The 20,952-nt window shown below is 44.6% G+C and overlaps 1 protein-coding gene across 7 annotated transcripts in view; it reads left to right on the top strand.

Moving 5' to 3' along the window:
• NAV2 (neuron navigator 2) overlaps positions 1 to 20,952 on the top strand; it is a 710,917-nt gene that overhangs the window by 532,284 nt on the left and 157,681 nt on the right. For all 7 annotated transcript variants that reach the window (XR_013994137.1, XM_081061904.1, XM_081061902.1 and 4 more), the window contains one exon: positions 18,047 to 19,148. Coding sequence is in view for 6 of the 7 variants with exons in the window: in XM_081061904.1 (XP_080918030.1) it covers positions 18,047 to 19,148 (1,102 nt within the window). In the remaining variant the exon portion in view is untranslated. The remainder of the gene's footprint in view (positions 1 to 18,046; positions 19,149 to 20,952) is intronic.

Below are 20,952 nucleotides of genomic sequence, written 5' to 3'. Positions count from 1 at the left end.
GAGAAGGGAGAACTATAGTCAAATGAAATTCTAGAACATGGACCTTGGGACACTTGATTACCATTTCTCTTCTCTGTTTGACCTTTTGGAGAGGGCAGACGCACTACCTATGCCCACACCACCACTGTGAGCTGGCCTGCTTTCTCCCTTGAAGCTTCAGCCATGTGGAGTAGGTAGGCAGTAGGAGTCGCTTCCGTACAGGGGCTGTATTCCCTCATATATCCAGTCTTTGTCCGTGCTGCTCTCTGAAATGCTTTTGGCCTTCCTCATTCCTCATTCTTCTTCCCACCAAGTTTCCAATTCCTCTTTTCTGTTTCATGTTAGACTCTGTTTCCTCTACAAAGCATTCTCTCTCCCCTGGGACTGGGTATGAAACCCTCTGTGAGTTCCTGTAACACCCTGTCCTTCCTCCCATCTGGTCGCCTTCCCTGATCTATGGTTATCTCGTCCGTCATTCATTAGCAGGTGAGCTCCTTGAAACTGAGGAGCTCTTCTCCTCTTTCTCCATTGCTGTTACAGAACTTGGTATGCAGAGACTTTAGATAAATATTTGTTGGTAGAGTGAATGAAGGAAGGAGTGAACGAGCTCTAGAATGATTATTTACAGCTCAGACACTGGAGCCAGCAAGTGTATACCTGTCATTTGACAATGGAAAAAGCTCCTTAATCTTTCCAAGCCTCAATCTTCTCATCCGTAAATTGGGGAGGTAGCAGTATCCACTTCTTATTGTGAGGAGTAAATTAGGCAATGCAAGTAAAGTATGTAGCACAGTGACTTTCACACAACATATGCTCATAAGTTAGTGAGCTATTATTTTTTTGGTATTGAAGTGTTATTAATGATTAAAATCATTAAGAGCAAATGATAGAGGAATAAGCTGATGTTTTTGGAATATGTACCAAAAAGCAATAACTGCCAGCCTTTAACTGGAAGACAAATTATCCTATTTCCAAATAACATCTAAAGCTGTATCCGTGATTAGTAATAGATAATAATGTTCACGAATGCAACCTGAAGCATCAGTTCAATTAGACCCAAATTTACTAAGGAAAAGAAATGGAATAATGTGCTTTTAAGAAAAGACAAATCGATGTGCATTAACACATAAAAGTTTTGTTGCTGTTAACTGACTTCGCTAGAGAATTCAGTTAACTAGCTTGTCTCTTTTCAGCTGTTTATAGCATTTTGAATTATCACCTTTGCAAAAACCACTGTATTAGGTTCCTGACCTAATGATGTTTACCTAACCCTCATGCATGCATTCACCCACTTAAGCATCATTTATCCTGTATCAGTTATGGGACATAAAAAGATGAGTAAAACAGGGCCCTTGGCGTCAAGACATTCATATTCTAGAGCAAGGATTGGCAAACTTCCCCTTAAATAGCCAGATGGTAAATATTTGCGACCTTGACTCTCTGTTGTAATTACTCAATTCTACCATTGTAGTGAGAAAGCAAATATAGATAATACGTAAAGAAATGAGCATGCTGTGTTCCAATAAAACTTTCTTTACAAAAATAGGTAGTGGGCCTAATTTGACCTTCAGATCCGAGTTTGCTGACCTCTGTCCTAGAGGAGGAGAAATGTACTTATAGTCAGCTAAGTCTGTTTTAGATTTGCAGAGAGCTAAAACCTATGAAGGTCAGAGGATGGGGAGATGAGAAGAGGATGAGCCGTGACCCTCACAGGGAGAAATGCATTAGGGAAGTAGATATGCTGTGTTAGGTAAAGGAGGAAGAGTTGTTTGGCTGACTCTTACTTAATATAGACACAGGCGATGTTGGTGATGAAGAGATCAGCTAACCAGCCCAGATACATGCAAAGCCCTTCCCGTTCTTGGGAGCTTCCATACAGGCGCTGTATTCTCTCCTATATCCAGTCTTGGATGGAATTGGGTGGAACTGTCTGGCATCCATCTCAGCATTTCTGTGAGTGCCCATGGACTGCTTCCCCAACTGCTCTCTGCGAAGGTTGTCTCCATTCCATTCCAACACCCCAAACACAGAAGCCTACTTCCTTGCTGGTTTCTAAGGGATATCCACTCACAGCAATCATTTTCTATTTTTCAGTAACTTGCATGCCAGTTTATTGTGGTATCATAAGGAGGGAAATATTGTATCTCACATGTCCCCTAGTTTGCTTGTCCTACCCAACTTTTTTTCTTCTTCTTTATGATGTAACCAAGCAATTCTTTCCCTTACCTTCTACAAGTCAGTTGCTCCCACATTCAGGTTCCCCTAGGACTTCAGCTTCTGGCCCAAGTGGATTATCAAGGAATTCACCTACCAGAGACAGCCCTCCATGCAAACAGAAATCCTGGTGCTCTCATCACTCTGACAGACAGTAGCTTCCCAGAAATACTCTACTACTCCCTTCTTATTCCACACCTCCCGCCCCACTCCATAGCTTTGGTCCCACAGGTCTATAAATTTTTACAAAGGAGAATGGGGCTGAAGCAGCGAACTATATGGGGCTTCCATGTTGGACAGACCTCAGCGTAAATCTCACCTTTGCCTTCACAGGCTGTGTGATATCAGGCCAGTGACTCAACCTCCCTGAACCTGATTTTACTGTTCTATTAAAGAGGCTTGATATTGGCCTCCTCGAGGGCCGGTGGTGAAGATTCAGGAAAAGAACCTCGCTGCCAAGCTCAGTCCTCGTCAGTGTGGGGCTAATGCTAGTTGTCTTTTCTTGCCTTCATTTCCTCTTTTAAGTCCCAAATTAGAAGTATAAGATTGCATGTGGGTCTCTGTTCCTCATTTCCATCTTTGTTGTGATATGTGTATCTCGAGAGAGCAAGTTTAGTTATTTGCCTTGAACTCGTGGCATCTGGATTGACAGCTGACAATGACTAGATCAGTAGTGGGTTTCCTATTATTTGAAATCATCAACTTTGCTTTTGGCTCGTGAGCCAGATTTGGGAAAGAGTGCAAGAGTCGAGTCTGCAGGATTGTTTTTTCCAGCCTGGACTGGGAGGTGACTTGTAAGGATCCTTCATTGTGGAAATAAGTTCAGTACATGCACTAAATGAACAGAGTATATGCGTGCCGGGTGAGCAGGGAAAATAACTTCCTGATTGAGTTACGTGTCCCATTTTTCATTATGCCGGAGTGCAATGGCTATGCCCCCAAAATTCCTTGCTGTGATTAGTATCGTGAATGCATTTGGCTGACCAGATTGTACCCTGATGAAGTGGAGAATCTTTATTTTTTTGTCCTTCTGAGTTTAATTTTAATGACTAGGTTTGGGTGCTTGGACACTTTATTTCCTTTTGATTAAGAATTAAGTTCTAAAAGTTCTGGTGCCGGGGGGGTGTTTACTCTGGTTTGAATGACTTTCTTAACTGCCCCTTGTTCCCAGACTGAGCTGGGTAAGCCCCTTTGTGATCCACAGCTCCATAAACAATGGCTTCACACTTGGTTGTTACTTCTGCCTTATGCTCTGTCTCGCCCACAAGACCCAGAACCCCTTAAAGGCATAAACCACATATTCATCGCTGTATCTGAAGCCCCTGGGAAAGTACCTGGACTAGAAACTTCAAAAATGTTGGAGGGATGAGATAGGATGGATGGAGGAACAAACACGAAATGTTGTAGTTGTTTCAGGATTCCAAGAAGAACTATCGCCAAATAACTTTGAGCCCCAGTCACATCCCTGGTTACGATACCTCCAGAATTCATTATTCAAGATGACAAAGATCCCCTGGAATACCATTCCGTAAGCTTTGGCATGTGTAAGTGTGCACGAAAACCTCCAAGCTGGTTCGTGATAGAGCCTGGTTTCCACATTAAATCCACAGGCCTGCATAAGGGTGAGAAGCTCCCTGAATCCCTTTTCAGCAGCACTCATGTGAAGAGCCCTTTGAGCCTTACAGAGACAGAGCACATGTTGCCAGGAGTGTCTGAGTCAGCGGCAGACAGTGAGAGCTACGTGTTCACAGGGCTGCCTCTAGCGAGCCTGGTGAAGTGGACTAGGCACATGGGGCCGTGGTCCGGTGGGGAGCAGGGAAGTGACCTTGCCGTGATCTGCAGTCTGCCTGGGCTGCGGGGCCGCGGGCAGCTACTTGCAAAACCTGGGAACTTGAGCATGCACAGGACCTCAGGAAGGGCAGAGGCAGCTCTTAGGGTTTCCCCTGGTCCCACTCTGCTTACGGAAGACAGCAATTCCACCAGTATTTGCTACAGTTGTACCTTACTTTCAGAAGGCTCTATATAAGTAAGGGAAATGAAAATCTGTATGGAGAGCTTTTTGCAGGAGGCTCTCCCATCGTTACTCCTTTGCTCCTCATGGTGAAGGAAGAAAGCTTTGGTCACCATCTCCATTTAGTGGAGTCCATGGATTAAGAGCATGGATGTCAGTGTTCAAAGTCTTGTTCCACCAATTCCTAGCCCTGGCCTTGGGCAAGATGCTCACGTCTCTGAGCTGCAGTAAATCCACTGCATAAGGTGCTTATGTGTGAATCAATGAAATCATTCATTAAATGTAATCATTGAATGAAATTATTTAAAGCACTTAGTATAGTACAGGACCTGGCACGTGCGTGGCATTCTATAGGTGATAGTTATTGGTGTAGCTTTATTCTTACTTATGAATAAACTGGAGCTCAGCAAGACTAAGTCACTCCGGATTATCAAGCTGCTAGGTTGGACTTGAACCCATCCACAAAGTTCTGTGATTGCACAATTCAGTAGGTGACGTGAGTAGCACAGAGCAGCATAAGACAAGGGCCTTGGCATTCTTTCTACCTCATCATAATTATCTTGTTTTTAAAAGGTATTTTAACCTTTCAGAAGAGTTATTAGGATGAATGTTCCATTTACAAGTTTCCTCAGCTTGTCACAGCCTGGCTTGTTGCACAAAACAAAACAGACACCTGAAGGAAATGACTTCCTGGTTTGGGTGGGTAAAGCCTGTGAGAAGTCTCTAGGGCCATTTTCTATCTCGGTGTATTTTGTGTTTTTCAGAAGAAAAATTCTGTTTTTTCATTAAGAAGACAACTGTCAGGTAAAAAGGATCAGTGACAGTCATGAAGTCCTGAAATTATTTGATCTATCTGATACCAAGTGTCTGCACACTTGGCAGAATCAGGATAAATGACTGCTTTTTTTCCTTCTGTTCCTGCACATTTGGCATAATACAATCATAGATAGTGAATAATAGTCCAATTCAGCTCTCAGTTTCTGCATTGATTCCCCCAGAGAAATATAATAAGTTAGTTCTTTGGTTGACTTCTGATTTTGATTGGCAGAAAACATAACAGCAGAAAGATTACATTTTGCCAGCATCCTACATTTTGAAGAACAAAAATCATATCTAAATTATTACTCAGTGTTTGACAGTCCCATTTTTAAAAAGAACCTCCTGGAGGGAAAAATTCTCTTTTTCCTCAGGGAAGGAGCTGAAGGTCAGAGGACTTTGCTGTAGAGTTTCTGAAAACTGTTGACAGAAGACTTGATGAAAATAATGTATCTTGTACCAAGAGAGGAACACATACAATGAGAGTCCAGTTTATTGTCTCTTCCCGAGGCAGGGCAGGCTAGGAGTGCGGCTAAAGTGTGTGGACTTGAAATAAAGCTGTCTGGCTTGATTTCATCTTGGGCAACCCACTGAAGCCCTGTACCTCAGTTTCCTCATTGGTAAAATGGAATAATAATCACTCACTAGATTTATCCTGCAAATGAAAAAAGGCAATACAATAAAAACACTTTCTAGCACAGTGTCTGGCGCAAAATGCAGGCTCTATAAATGTTGGCTGTTATTCTTTTTTTTTTTTTTTTTATTGGGGAAGGGGAACAGGACTTTATTGGGGAACAGTGTGTACTTCCAGGCCTTTTTTCCAAGTCAAGTTGTTGTCCTTTCAGTCTTAGTTATGGAGGGCGCAGCTCAGCTCCAGGTCCAGTTGCCATTGCTAGTTGTAGGGGGCGCAGCCCACCATCCCTTGAGGGAGTCGAATCGGCAACCTTGTGGTTGAGAGGACGCACTCCAACCAACTGAGCCATCTGGGAGCTCAGCGGCAGCTCAGCTCAAGGTGCTGTGTTCAATCCCAGTTTCAGGGGGTGCTGCACACCATCCCTTGCAGGACTCGAGGGATTGAACTGGCAACCTTGTGGTTGAGAGCCCACTGGCCCATGTGGAAATTGAACCAGCAGCCTTCGGAGTCAGGAGCATGGAGCTCTAACCGCCTGAGCCACCGGGCCAGCCCTCTGTTATTCTTACTAACATGTAATTATTAATATCTTTATAGGTGTTTTTTTCCATGGAAAGTTTTTGTCAAATAAAATCTTATATGTAAAGATTGCTGCTCTGGTAGAAGAGAAGCAGAGAACATATAAAAACAGGTTGACTTAACGCCCCTTTTCCACGATTGCTGTGAACACTCCCATCCCCACCCTGCCCCCTCCTTGGCTGTCCCTGCGTGGCTCTGTGGAACCCTGCCTTCCCCACCCTGCCCCCCCCCCCCCGAGCTGTAATGAGTCTTTGGCCTCTCACTGTCCACATACTGTTATTCGCAGCATACCCGAGGTGTGGGCCTGTCTTCTTTGTTGTTCAGTGTCAGTGGGCAGAAAAATCAAAGGGAAAGGAAAGCCACCTTGATGACAAGCGCTCTTCCACCTTTGCCTTCTCCTAAGTCCTCCCTTCTCTAAGCCGAATGTCTCAATCATTTTGGCGGCTCCTCACTCAGACGGGTTTAGGATCATCCTCAGATTCTAGCCCTTATCCTGGCCATGCCACCGGTTCTCGATGTGTTGTCATAAAACTTGAATTCTTTAATCCCTGGTGTTTGAATTTCAGGATGGGGGACTGTCACCTAGGGAGCTAGCTAAAACTCCTGCGGCTTGGGTCCATCCCCAGAGATTCTGAGTTCCTAGGTTGGAGGGTAGAGCCAGCCAACCTACTTCATTTAACAAGCTCCCGGCTTCTAAGTTCAACAACAGCTGTGCCGTTTACTGACTGCAAGACCTTGGAGTAGTCATTACCTGCCCAAGGCTCTGGTCCCTGTTTGGGAAATGAGTGACAGACAATAGTGAATCTCTTAAGTAGCCTTTCCACGCCCCAAATTCTGAAGATTTCCAGTCATTCTAGCTTTGATCTGAGCTATGCACAGCGGGGTTAAAATCCTCGGCTCCCTTGTTCTGAATGTCATTCCTGTATTAACACAGGCCTAGAAGACATCAGTTTTTGTGGCTACCATGTCCCAGGGCTTTGTGACAGGGAGCCTCACTGTTGATAGAAATTTTTTAGGCATACCGCTGTGCAGCCATGACTCCTGCTTTGTGTTTCCATAGAATGTTTGGCTTTAGTGAAGGGCCTTCTACTAATCCCTTGGAAATAAAAGAGAACAGGTACAGATTAAGGATGTTTAATGCTCAAAATGCTTATGAAAGCATTCCACAGTCTATGAGGTTATAACTTCTCAGGAGGAGAAAGGTGCATCTTCCTTCTCCCTTGCATTGTTTTCCTGATTGGTGACTGGTACCTGTTGAATGGCTATCTTATCTGATTTATGTGCCCATTTTCTGCCCCCTTCATTAGGACAGTATTTACCAAAATGCATCCCATGGTAGGCTATTTCCTTAAGCTAGTCTATAAAATTAGTTCTATGGCAAAAGAATACACTTAGGAACCACACCATCCCATTATCTTTTTGGATATTCCCAGTGCAAGTAAGCACTGTAAAGGCTCTGAGAAGTCCTGCAGGCAAGAGACAACGGTTTGACGACTAGACGCATACCTTGGAGATAATGGTGGGTTCGGTTCCAGACCACTGCCAGGAAAGCAAATCGTAATCTTTTTGCTAGTGGAAGGTTTTACCTTCCATTTGTAAAGAACGCAACATCTGTGAAGCACAATACAGCAAACACAATAAAATGAGATATGCCTGTACTTAGCCCTCTGTTTTCCAAATGGTCCTGACACGAGAACCCCTTCTGTCTGACACTGCCTGTTTGTGGTGTTCAGTGGAACGCATTTTGGTTTAACCTTGGTATGGAGGCCCCTGTGTGGGAGTGTGAATCCTTTGCCCTGGGAGAAAGCAGGAAGACTGGGCTGGTGTCTTAGAGGACGGGGGGTGGGAGGGGGCTGCAGTTCTTAACTGTGTCTTAGAGGGTGTATTTACAATAGCATACAACCATTGCACTCTGCCAAAGAGCTGTTAGCTGTGGACAGTGATCTCCTGCAAGAATGAGATTTGCCCCCTGTAAAGTGTTTATAATCTCTGTGAAATTTCATACACCCTTGAAAAAAGGGAGAAGGTTTTCTACAGCCAGTTTTGTACTTTCTCATAGCCATATATGGTACAAGATAGAGAAATGGCTTGACCAATTAAATCAAAAGCTTTCTCCTGCAATATATTGCTTGGGATTTTGAACAAATAAGTTCGGGAGTGAGGAAGGAGGTGTTTGGAGGGTGATCTGGCTTCAAGAAACTAAAGATAAAGACTAGGAATGCTTTTTGTTTTTAAAGATATCTTCCTTCGAATGTCAGCAGTCAAACGATTTGTCTCCTTATCCAGGTTAGTGGGAGGATTTAAAGAAAATATGTGTAGGACACCCTTTGAGGTCAAGGGTCTGAGGGAGGGAGAGCGACATTTTAAGAATTTGTTCTCTTTTCAAGGTGCTATTGCAAGGTCAAACATAAGTCCAACTGTATACTAATGTTTCCAGCAAGTTAACCTTTGTTTAGCTTTACCAGTTCTTTATGCCATTAAGTGGGATTTGAAAACATAACTGGAGAAAGTGGAATGAAAACTATGTAGGAAAACAGTACCTCCTTATTTTGGTGATCTTTAGTTACCAACAGAGAAACAAATGACCTCATTACTCACAGTTTCACTTGGTTTTATCCAGAATAAGCCACTGTAGAAAAAGAAGTACCTTGTCATATATTAAAAAGAAACACAAGTGTAATCGCTCCAGTTGTCGAGGGCCTCTTTTGTACTTCCTCTGGGGTGAAAAAGTCACTGAGGAGAACCGGAAACTTTGTGGCTCATACGGGAAAGCGGCAGCTTCAGTCTATTAAGATAACGCACTTTTACATTCTGCACATTGATTTGGGGCCACACGCTCACAAGGTGCTAGAGCATTTGTACGTGACATTCTCAGTGACCTGGTATAGCAACATTTCCACCGGGCATAGAAGAAAAAGCATTAAAAGCATAACAAGCATCACCAAGGTTTCTAGTCTTGCAAGCTCATTTAGTTTTCAAGAAAACAACTGGCATGATTAGCCAAGAGGGACAAGCCAGGCCCGCCCGATTTTAATTTTGAGTCATATGGCGAGATCCAGTGTGGGTAATAGTTTTTATTTGTTTGATTTTTCCAACAACGATTTCTGAGCGCCTATTGGGGCATCAGCCATTCTTGTAAGCAAGCAGAGTGGAACTAACCACAGTGCAGGGCAATAGGCGGCAGGGGCCCCGGAGAAGCCACGACGGAGCCTTACAGCTCTTAGGTGGGCTGAGATGGCTTCCGGTTGGGGGATTCCGAAAGTTTCCTAGAAGAGACGGTGTGGAAGGTAGCCTGAGGGCTGAGGCTATGGCTGTGAGGCAATTCGGGGCATAGCGAGGCATCCAGTTAGAGTAAACAGCTTGACCAAGTTGCTGGTGATGGCCAATTTAAGGAGGAAGAAGCCATGTGGTAGAATTTGCTTGCCTGCTAGAGTTCGTTTTAAAAAGGACCGCTATTCCTTTGATGCAGAAGTTGCTTTTCAAGCTAGAATAAAATAACAGCGATAAGGTAATATTCAAAACTGTACAATTTCATGTGATTCATTAATCATCAGACTAACAGAAACTTTTTAAAAAAATGTAACCAACATTTATTGAGCCCTTAGTGTGTGTCAGACCCCATGCTAAGCACTGGCAATAAAGTAGTGAACCCCTCACCTGTTTAGGCCATGGTGGTTAGAATTGTTACTTGTAGCCAAATACAATCCTGTTGTTTTTTTATCATGATAAAATATACCTAATATAATATTTACCATTTTAGCCATTTAAAAATGTACAGTTCTGTGACATTAAGTACCTTCACGTTGTGTGGAACCATTACCACCATCCACCTCCAGAACTTTTCAGCGTCCCAACTGAAACTCTGTATTCATGAGACGCTAACTCCCCATTCCCTCCTCCCTCCAGCCCTAGCAACCGCCATTCTACTTTCTGTCTCGATGAATTTGACTAGCGTAGGTACCTCTTGTAAGTGGAATCACATAGTATTTGACCTTTCATGACGGGTTCGTTTCATTTACCATAATGTCTTCAAGGTTCATCCATGTTATAGCATGTGTCAGAGTTTCTTCATTTTAAAGATTGAATTGATATTTCATTCTATGTATAGACCACATTTAGTTTAGCCATTCACTTACCCAAACGATACTCATTGTTTATCTGTTAATGGCCGCTGAGGTTGCTTCTACATTTTAGCTGTTGTGAATAATGCTGCTGTGAACATGGGTGTACAAATATTGGTTCAAATCTCTGCTTTCACTTCTGTTGGGTTTATACCCACAAGTGGAATTGCTGGATCATATTCTATGTTGAATTTTTTGAGGAACTTCCATTTTGTTTTTTACAATGGCTGTACCATCTTACATTCCCACCGCAGTGAGCAGGGTTTCTCCACAAACTCATAAACACTAGTTATTTTCTAGATATTTTTGTTGTTTGTTTTTTAAATAATAGCCGTACTAATGGGTATGAAGTGGTATTTCTTTGCAGTTTTGATTTGCATTCCCTGATGATTAATGATGTGAACATCTTTCCATGTGTATATTGGCAGTTTATGTATCTCCTTTGGAGAAATGTCTGTTCAACTCATTTGCCCATTTTTTAATCAAGCTATGTTGTTATTGTTGAGCAATCGTTCTTTTTATATTTGAGATATCAATTCCTTATCACATATGTGATTTTCAAGTATTTTCTCCCATCCTGTAGGCTACCTTTTCACTCTGTTGATAGTGTCTTTTGATGCACAAAAGTTTTTTTTAATTTTAATGAAGTCGAACTTTTCTTTTTTTGCTTGTGCTTTTGGTGTCCTATCCAAGAATCATTGTCAAATCCAGTGTCATGAAGCTTTTACCCTCTGTTTTCTTCTAAGAGTTTTAATAGCTTTAGCTTTTACATTTAGGTCTTTGATCCATTTCGAGTGACCTTTTTAATATGGTGTAAGGTAAGAATCCATCTTAGTTTTTTTGCATGTAGATATCCAGTTTTCCCAGCACCACTTGTTGAAAATACTGTCCTTACCCCATTGAATAGTCTTGAAAATCATTTGACCATATATGCAAAGAGCTCTCTAGTCTACTCCATTGGTCTGTATGTCTGTCTTTACGCCCGTACTATACTGATTTGATTACTGTAGTTTTGTAGGAAGTTTTGAAATCAGGATGTTTGAGACCTCCAATTTTGTTCTTTTTCAAGGTTGGTTTGGCTATTGGGAATCCCTTGAGAGTCCACATGAACTTTTGGGTGGGTTTTTCTATTTATGAAAAAAACAAAACCAAAACACATCATTGGGATTTTGATAGGGATTGAATTAACAGAGCAACTTTATAAAATACTTGTTTCTATACATCCATCCTTATTCTAACTTCGATGTTCTAGGAGCCTATGGAATTGTACACGCAAGATCCTTAGAGTATGTGAGTCCAAAGCCCAGCTCCCTCTGCATGACCTCTCACTTTCATTGGTGGCTCGCTCTTGTGCCTTTCTTCTCTCTCTCTCTGTACCTCCAAGCATCCTCACTAAGAAGGAGTTGGAGAGAAGACTACGTTTAAGCCCAATGCCTTTAAGACTAGACGTTGGTCACAACAGTGCTGAGAAAGCTCCTCCTGCAAAGCTTCTGTAGTCTGGTGGCTCATAGGGTTGTAAAGAAATTGACCTGAGTAACTCTGAAAACAATCTCCAGCCTGCGAGGCTGGAGTCCATGCACTTTTGAAAAAAGAAAAACTGGTTTCAATTACCCCAACAAATTTGAATGTTCAAGATTGACACCTTGACAAATTATAGGAAATTGCAAACATTTTCCCTAACCCAATTATCAGGCCTTTCCCTGAAGACGACAGAGGGATTTAGGTGGGAAACCTCCCCAGCGCAGGTTTAAAATCGCAGTAGGGTGACAGGAGATGGGATCACTGGGTACAGAACAGACTCCCTGAGTGCCTGTTGGCACTGGGACCAGACCACCAACATCTCCCTAAGACCTTGGGGGCAGAGAAACCTGGGGCCAGTGCTGGCCCTCGAGGACGAAGAGAGGCAGATTATTTATCTGCCGTAGACAGTATTTTCATTTAGAAAGTATTTTGGTTACTTGTCAGCGAAGGTTAAGGCTGGTTGCCAGAAAAACCAAACTTTCCCCCTCCCCACAGGAGGATTAATGCTCTCCCTAAATCCCTGTAAAAAAAGAGCCTTTTCTCTTCTTCAAAGGCACCCTGTCTGCAATGTTTCACATGAGACTTTTCCTTCTTGCTGTGGTTTGTCAGTTGGCGGTGGGTGTAAGCTGGTCTTTTAGAGCTGAGATGTTCAGTCTGCAGGGCGCTATCCACTCGTGGGTCAGAAAAGCTGTTTGGGAGCTCTGTGCTCCACATTTTAAAAAATGGACTAGGGTAGATCAGTTTATTGAGTGTAGTTAAGAGTGTGTCTTCATAGTTTTCAATTTTACATATAGATATTTGGATGTTTAGGGAGTGTGATGTAATATGTCATTCTTACTATGGTTAGTCATCAAAAACTTGTGAAAGCCATTGTTTGTAAAATTAACCGTTGGCTAAAAAAGGCCCCTTCGTGTTGCCACCTCTGGCCGTTCTCCGCGAAATGCTGTGCGTAAACAAATACATAAATAAAGTTCTAAAAAGCTCTAAAAAAGGAGCCATTTCAGATTAGTTTTGAACACGAGTCCTTATTTGGGCCATCTGATTTGATTTCTATTTGGTCAATCACATTTTCCAAAAGACTAGGTTTAAAATAACGTACGTATTTCTAGACTTAAAGGAGCGGTGTTTCCCCAGCTTCGGCCTTTCACAAACCTTCTGCATGGTTTTTGCCAAGTCTGGGAACCGCGTGTGTTTTCACTAGTTTCAGAGTTTCCTTAAATCAACTCAAGTTAACTCTACATTTAATATTCACAAAACTGCTAATTTATCTATGGGCTATTTATCTTTCCTAATATGCAATAAAATAAATATATAACTCTTAAAATATAAAAGTGTTCACCCATGTGCCATCTAAAATTATCTCACGTACTTCAGTGGCCCAGCCCACATACCATTGTTGGGAAAATAATGATGTGTAGAACTTTCTTTTGTGCCTTTCTCCCTTCTCCGGGTTAGAGGCCTTTGCTCTAACAAAGGTTCCTATACGTGAGGAAAGAAACAAGAGCTTTTAGTTAGTAAGGATTGAAGTGCCCTTAATTTGAAAGAACTCGCCCCACCCTCCTTCCCTCACATTTGTTTTCATAGAATATTAGTATTTCTGAATTCACTACAGACTTATGCAAGATTGACTATACACCTTGACCCAGCCAGTGTTCTCCATTTATTAGAAAACTTCTTAAGAGAACTGTGGAGGGGAATGGTTTGAAGATTTAAAAAAAACACCTGCATGTTACAACACGGTAATGATAGCACTTAGTGAGGGAGGCCTGCGTTCTCGGGCCCAGGGGACAAAATTGGCTGTGACCCATCCTCATAGGGCCTCTTGGAGACTCACTGAGACTTGAATAGAAACAGAACTGAAAGGACTCTCAGAGAAATAGCTCATCCTCTTTCTTGCGACAATATAGTCTTGCAACTATATTGGGCGACTGAGGCACAGAGGGGCAAAATGGCATCTCTACAGGGACATCACCCATTGGTGACAAAGTTTGAGGCTTGGTAAGGAAAATCCCCTGCTAAGAATCACAGAACCCTGGTACTTGAAATGGCTGCTTTCCAAAGCAAGAAGAACAGTCCAGCTAAGATTGAGATCAGTGGTGTGATACCCCTAGGAATGACAGAACCACGTCAAGGTAACCTGGACAAGACCCCTCATAACCTGGAGCCCCCTTCACTATGAAAGGGGTTTCTGGCCTTGGCATAAGTGTATTGATGATCTGATCTACAGATGTTCTGGGGCCCCGCAGTCCTACTCAGGGAACTGTCGTTGTAGAAACCAAGTTCAGAATCATGTCCAAGTTTACTTTTTATAGCTGTAATGAGTAGCCTTGAAATGTCCCCAGGATTTCATAACCAGGGGAGCCCACACTAAATGGCAAGTGGAAATTCGGAACCTCTGAGTCCCGATTCTGGTTTTTTCCCTGAGCTTAGGCTGAAAAGTTTTAATAAAATCCTAATGACTAATCACCAATCTTGTGTTTCTGTTGCCTTAGATGTAACTTGCAAATGTCCAAAGAACTAACCATCGGTTCAGAAACCATTTACAGTTGTCCCTTGAACAACACGGATTTGAATTGTATGGGTCCTCTTATACGTGGATTTTTAAAAAATAAATACTGTAAAATGTACTTTCTCTTCCTTATGATTTTCATGACATTTTCTTTTCTCTAGCTTACTTTATTGTAAGATAGAGTGCATAATACATATAACATACAAAATACATGTTAATCAACTGTTTATTTTACTGGTAAGGCTTCCCGTCAACAATAGGCTTTGAGTAATTAAGTTTTAGGGGAGTCAAAGTTATACACAGATTTTCAACTACAGGGGATTGGACCCCTAACCCCCACATTTTCCAAGGGTAACTGTAGTGATTATGTCCTATATTCTGGTGGGCTTTGGGACACAGATGAATCAGGGCGGGGGATGTCTGCCCTGAAGGAACTCACAGACCAGTGGAATAATAGAGCAGTCAACCCCCCATGGAACACAAACATGGTGTGACAACTTACAAGTCCTCTCCTCCATGAAGGTTTCCCAAACTCGCTAGGGAGAATGAGCAGATCCCAATCCTAGAGTCTCGTGGTACCTTGTACAGCCCTCTGCAGCCATGCACCTTATTTCTGTGCTCTGCTTTGAGGTCTATTCCCCAATGGACAGTGGGCAGGAGATGTATTTTATTCAACTCTCTATTCCCAGTGCCTGATGTAAGTAGGTAGCCCTCGAAGATCCTTTTATGGGGATAGGTATGGACAGTATCCTAGGAAAACACAGGGCAGGGTGGAATACGAGAATGTGAACCAGGCGGTTCGTTCAGCCTGAGGGTCTCTGAGAGCTTGATGGAGGAGAGGGCACTTGAGCTGGGGTGTGAATTATAAACAGGAGTTCCTGGGAGCTGTTTTGGCACGGCCTGGGAAGTGTCTTTGAGGGTCCTTCCTGCCTGTGTTGCATGGGCCTTTTCCCTGCACCTGCCACCTTTCCTGAAGGAGACACATTTCAGTGAATCTGGGCATTTTACTTCGACAAGCCAGGTATCTGTTTACCTCTGGGTCAGTTGATAGTGAATTAGTTGTCGGTAAATTTCCAGCTGTGTATATTAATGTTAAAAATACACAGCAATACCAGGTTGAGGCATCTCTTGTCAAAACCCTTTCAATCAAGCTTTATAAGAATTCTAAGGAATGTGTGGGAGCAGAGAAGTCCCATTGATTCATGTTACTTATGGTCGGTGAGGACCATGCCTGAAACTTTTTTTTAAGAAAGAGGGTCTTGCCTCTGAATGTGACATTACAGTTTGTGTCAAGACATTGTTGACACCTGTCCCCAAAGTCCCCTTTTCCTCAGCACTTATTTTGTAGCCAATGATCACATTTATTTGTGAACGACATAAATTGTCATCTGTTCCTCCCCGCTAGAACGTAAGCTCCAGGAAGGCAGGTATCTGCGATGGTCATCGATGTATGCCAAATGTCTAGAGCAATGTCCAGCCCGGGACGAGATGCTCACTGAAGGAATGAATGTGGATATGAATGAAATATTAAATGAACAAATACATGAATACTTCTGCTCCAGATCTGAGCCCAGGCAAAGGGGAATGACTCAGTTGTCCGAAGTCATTGGGATTGGAGTGTCACTGTAATTTCCTTCAGAGAGCCGGCCTCTTGGTACAGGCTGCTTCCTTTCCAGTGGCTGGGCTGGTTCATGAGCATACCCAAGCAATAGAAACGGTGATGTCTAAAAAGCACTCCAGTCACTTAAGTGGCTGTTGTTTAAATGTATCCTTCTTCAAACGAGCACTGTGTCATGAGACCTGGGTTCAAATCCCAGATATGTCCACTTCCAGTGAATGTGATTTCGGGTCTGTCATTAGCCCTCCCTGAGCCTCAGTTTCCCGACTCTCTTCACCACGTGCCTAGCACTGCACTGCTGTCTTCCGGAGGTCCTCCGGAAACAGTGTCAGGCCTGTGGAGACCCTCTGAAAGGCCGGCGGTGTGGGTGGGTTCCATGAGCCTGTTTCTGAGCCAGTCTCCGACTCTCCTCAGGAAAAGATCCAAAGATGCCCCATGGGTTTTGTTAGGGAGGATTGTGCAGCAACCCCTCCTACCCCCATCCAAACCCAAATCCCCAGTAAGTCAGGAAGATGTATGTGTTTTAAAACATTGGGAGGTCTGCTTTGGATCACCCTGGAGCTGTGGCTTCCCTGAGCAGCTGAGAGTGAAAGGAAACAGTTCCTCTGCTGGGAGCTCTTCCCCCTGGCTCAGCGCTCACGTCCCACACAGGGGCTGCCTTCACTTGGCTTTGGCGGCCGTTGACTTTTAAATCATAAAAAGCCGCTCTGTATACAGTTTACTCTGTCGCTAAAAGGCAGCGGAACATAGGTATTAAAAGAAAAAAAACTGAAGAAGCAGCCGTTAATCCCGCCAGGCTTCTGGGCACTGGAGCAGTCAGTTGCAGATGACAAAAGTTAATTAGAAACATGAGCAGTTTAACCGAAAACACTTGTGACAATTGGACGGACAGCCTCTCTAGTTGGAGAATTTTTTGCAAGGAGTCGTTTCGGGAGAAAGTGGCTGCTGCTCGTAGGTAAGTCATGAATGACACGGTGACTTTGCAGACAGGGACATGCTCTTTGGGGGGCTCGCATCCTGTCTGTGCCAAGCCCCCGGCGGGCGTGGGCTGTGGGTGGGCACTGGGCTCCGTCAGCACATGTCTTCCCTGCCACTTTCCCTCTGACAGCTGCCCTTGTGTAGATAGAGCTCATCCTTCTGAAGAAGGGCTGCCTGAAGAAGGGCGCTACACTTTTCATGTCTGTGACACTGGCGGCCTTGGTGGCGAGTGGAACTCCAGTTTGGAACCCACCCTGCCCAGAATAATTCCAGTTCTAGTTTGAAAACATTTTGAGGTTTTTCTGAGAAAAGAGTCTGGCCGGGAAAGTACTCCCTGTGCGCCAAGGGGAAAGCCTTGACTTTCAGATAACCTATGTGTTTTCTTGCCTACAGTGAAACCATGTGCACAGTTTATGCTCTTAAGCTAAAAAGTCTTTCTTATTTTAAGTCTAGTCTGAAACATGTTTGTAATTCTTTTCAATTGCCAACATAGGAAAAATTGATACGCTTTGATAGGACTTAGCAACTTCTGTGGGTAATTATTCTTCTGTAAAGATTATACTTGGTTTCTCTTTTTTTCCTTTTTTTTTTTTTTGGTGTGTTCTGTTTTAATGTCTCTGTGACATTGTTTTCTTAAAGTTGGATAATTCTCAAGTGTTTTGCATAACTGGGAAATGGGGTTGTGGGCTGATAATTCAAAACAATAGATACTTCCTACATCTTTCCCACCACAATGGTGGTGCAGGTTTTAGTTTCTTTGTTTTTCCATACATTTAAGTGCTTAAGTGTACTTTGTGTACAGTGATGTTAAGATCAACGTGCATTTGCACAGCATACACCAGAATGTGATGGGTGGATGTGAACAGTGCATGATGGAGAATAGGAGGAAGTCATGGTAGGATTTAAAATTTAACCACAGGTAATGCATAAAGCACGTAATGGAGTTATAAAGCATTTGGGTTGGGGAGTGATTGGCTATGGTTACATGTAACTATAGCCAACGCTGCCTCATCGTCAGTGCAGATCCACTGGTATAATTCAGGTTTTCTTCTCTTCTCCATCTCTGCAGAGCCATTGGCAAGTCCAGCCTCCTCCCACCCCGGAATGAATGAAAATGCACCTGTTTCTTTGGAGAGTGGCAGCAGCTCCACCACCCCTGCTAATTGCAGTGTCTCCTCAGCCATCCCCCAGCCCGGGGCTGCCAAGCCCTGGCGCAGCAAGTCCGTCAGCGTGAAGCACAGCGCCACGTCGTCCATGCTCTCGGTCAAGCAGCCCGTGCCCGAGGCCCCCAGGCCGAGCTCCGAAGCCTTGAAGCCAGCCCCTAATAATCAGAAGTCCATGCTGGAAAAACTAAAACTTTTCAACAGCAAAGGGGGTTCCAAGGCGGGTGAAGGGCCAGGGTCACGCGACACGAGCTGTGAGCGGTTGGAGATTCTGTCCAGCGTTGAAGAGAGTGAGGAGATGGAGGCCGCCAGTCGCGTGCTCTCCATGGCGGGTCCCCCTTCCAACAGCCCCAAGATCGCACTGAAGGGCATCGCCCAGAGAACTTTCAGCCGGGCTCTGACCGCCAAGAAGAGTTCCCCGAAAGGCAATGAGAAGGAAAAGGAAAAACAACAGCGGGAAAAGGAAAAGGAGAAGAGCAAGGACCTCAACAAGAGAGCCTCTGTGACAGAGAGGCCAGACCTCAGAGAGGGGCCAAAAGAAGACCCCACTGGGGCAGCGGTGACTGAGATGCCAAAAAAGTCCTCCAAGATCGCCAGCTTCATCCCCAAAGGGGGCAAGCTCAGCAGTGCCAAGAAGGAGGCCGCAGCCCCTCCCCTCAGTGGAATACCAAAACCAGGAATGAAGAGCATGCCCGGGAAATCCCCAAGTGCCCCTGCCTCTTCCAAGGAGGGGGAGCGGAGCCGGGGTGGCAAGCCGAGCTCGGGGCTCCCCCAGCAAAAGCCCCAGCTGGACGGCAGACACTCCAGTTCCTCCTCCAGCCTGGCATCCTCGGAAGGAAAAGGCCCAGGAGGGACCACCTTGAACCACAGCATCAGCAGCCAGACAGTCAGTGGGTCCGTGGGGACCACCCAGACCACAGGAAGCAACACCGTCAGTGTTCAGCTACCTCAGCCTCAACAGCAATACAACCATCCCAACACTGCCACGGTGGCGCCTTTCCTGTACAGGTAGGAGCGGCCACCCGCCTGCCCTTCCTGGGCCACTGGACAGAGAAGCCTTTCTGGTGGCTTCTGGGTAGTCAAGGGCAGGAATCGGGACTGCTGTCTGGGAAACACTTCAGCAAACGCAGCTGAGGTACCGGTGGTAAGGTCCTAACAGGTATACAGAGTTTGCTTGAGGGAACAATTACTACAGCAGGGCCTGGTGGAGAGTCAGAGAAAGCTGAAGAGAGGAGGTAAAATTAGAGCTGACCCGGGCTGAGTGGCAGTTCACCGGGCATCTGGGGCCTCAGGGGCATTTTGGAAATAGCAGCAGCGGCACAGGCAGATGCATGAAGGGGGGGTTGGCATTGCTCAGCAGGCTCCCACATCAGTCTGCAGCCATCCTTGCTGAATAATGGATACTTCTTCTCACAGGGGTGTTTGTCTTGAGCTTGCAGACCCTCACAGTTTCTTACCACAGCACACATATTAAGTATGTTTTCAGTTCCTGCGGTGTGCTGGGATGTTCGAGGCAAGAGCAGGATGAGGGAGAAGGGTAGTGGTGAGGAGAGACCAGTTCTAGAAGAACAGAAGAACCCAGGTTATATTGAGGAGGCAAGCCTGGGTGTTTTCATCTGACTCTGGCCTTCTGGCCGTTGTCTGCGCCTCGGTCTCTGGCTCTGATGGCGCACCCGTGGGACACATGTGGAGCCAGGTGCTGCTTGCTCTGTGTGCTTCTGGCCTGTGAACACCTCTGGTCGCTCGGCCCACACCACATACCTCGGCGAATGGGGACGCTGGCTCTGGCTGTTCCTTGATACAGGTGGATGAGTCCTCTCCAGGCGGTGGCAGCTCCCCCGGCACTGATTTTAAGAAAATCCCAAAGCTTTGCTTACGGTGGTCAACTTGATCCTGTGCTTTGGACGTGTAGTGTCTTGGGCCACACTGCACAGCTGAATGATAACTAATGCGTCTACATAGCAAAAGGGGAGTAAGGGTCGAAAGATTGAATGTCATATTCTGGGCACGCATTTTAGCTTTCAGCCTAAGCTAAGGACGTCCACACACCTGTCCACACTCTCCTACAGCCATGGCTGTGGATGGACACCCAGTCACCTGGAAGTGAGAGCCCAAGTCCACATTCGTATGTAAAATACGAATGCACATACGCCTACATGTATTTTCCTAGCTGTTCATTTGCATAGACTCACCCGTAACCCTGTCTCCCTGCCTGAGCTGTGTTCTAAGAGACTGTTTCCACTCCTGCCAATAGCTGACAGAAAGGCTGGCTGGAGCTATTTCAGAGTAAAGCCAGCCGGGTCCAGCCAGTGAGGGAATGTCAGGCCTCACCTCATCCCTCTTCGTTCTCCTCTGCTCACCCTCCCCTGCAGCGAGGGTCACACCCGAACTTTTTAAATGGGAGCCGGCCATCTTTTTAGTAAATCACGTCCTCAGCTCAGCTAACAGTCCTGAGAAGAGTGCCAAGGCTGAGATAATGACTCAGCAGCCGTCTGCACGCACAGCTTTTTATACGGTTGTTCTCTGAATCGTGGCGGCAACTGAACTGCTCCCCACGAAACATTGATCATTCCAGTAGCATTTATAGTCATGAGAGCATGCATACGCATGCTGCTGTTCACAGATTCTTGATTTGCATTTTCAAAATTAAAATACATGATTTAATCACCATGAGTCCCACTCCCTCTTTTTTTCTGGCTATAATCATTTAAAAAATTGCAAATTTACTTAACCTTTTAAAAAATTTTCAAGCCTTTTTCATAAGAGGAAAATTCTTAACGATAAAGAACAAGTATATGACAAATAGGAGGGA

Source organism: Rhinolophus hipposideros (genome assembly GCF_964194185.1).
Source record: "Rhinolophus hipposideros genome assembly, chromosome: 10".
NCBI lineage: Eukaryota > Metazoa > Chordata > Mammalia > Chiroptera > Rhinolophidae > Rhinolophus > Rhinolophus hipposideros.
Note: the sequence above shows the minus strand (reverse complement) of the source record. Positions and strands in the feature narration are given on the sequence as shown.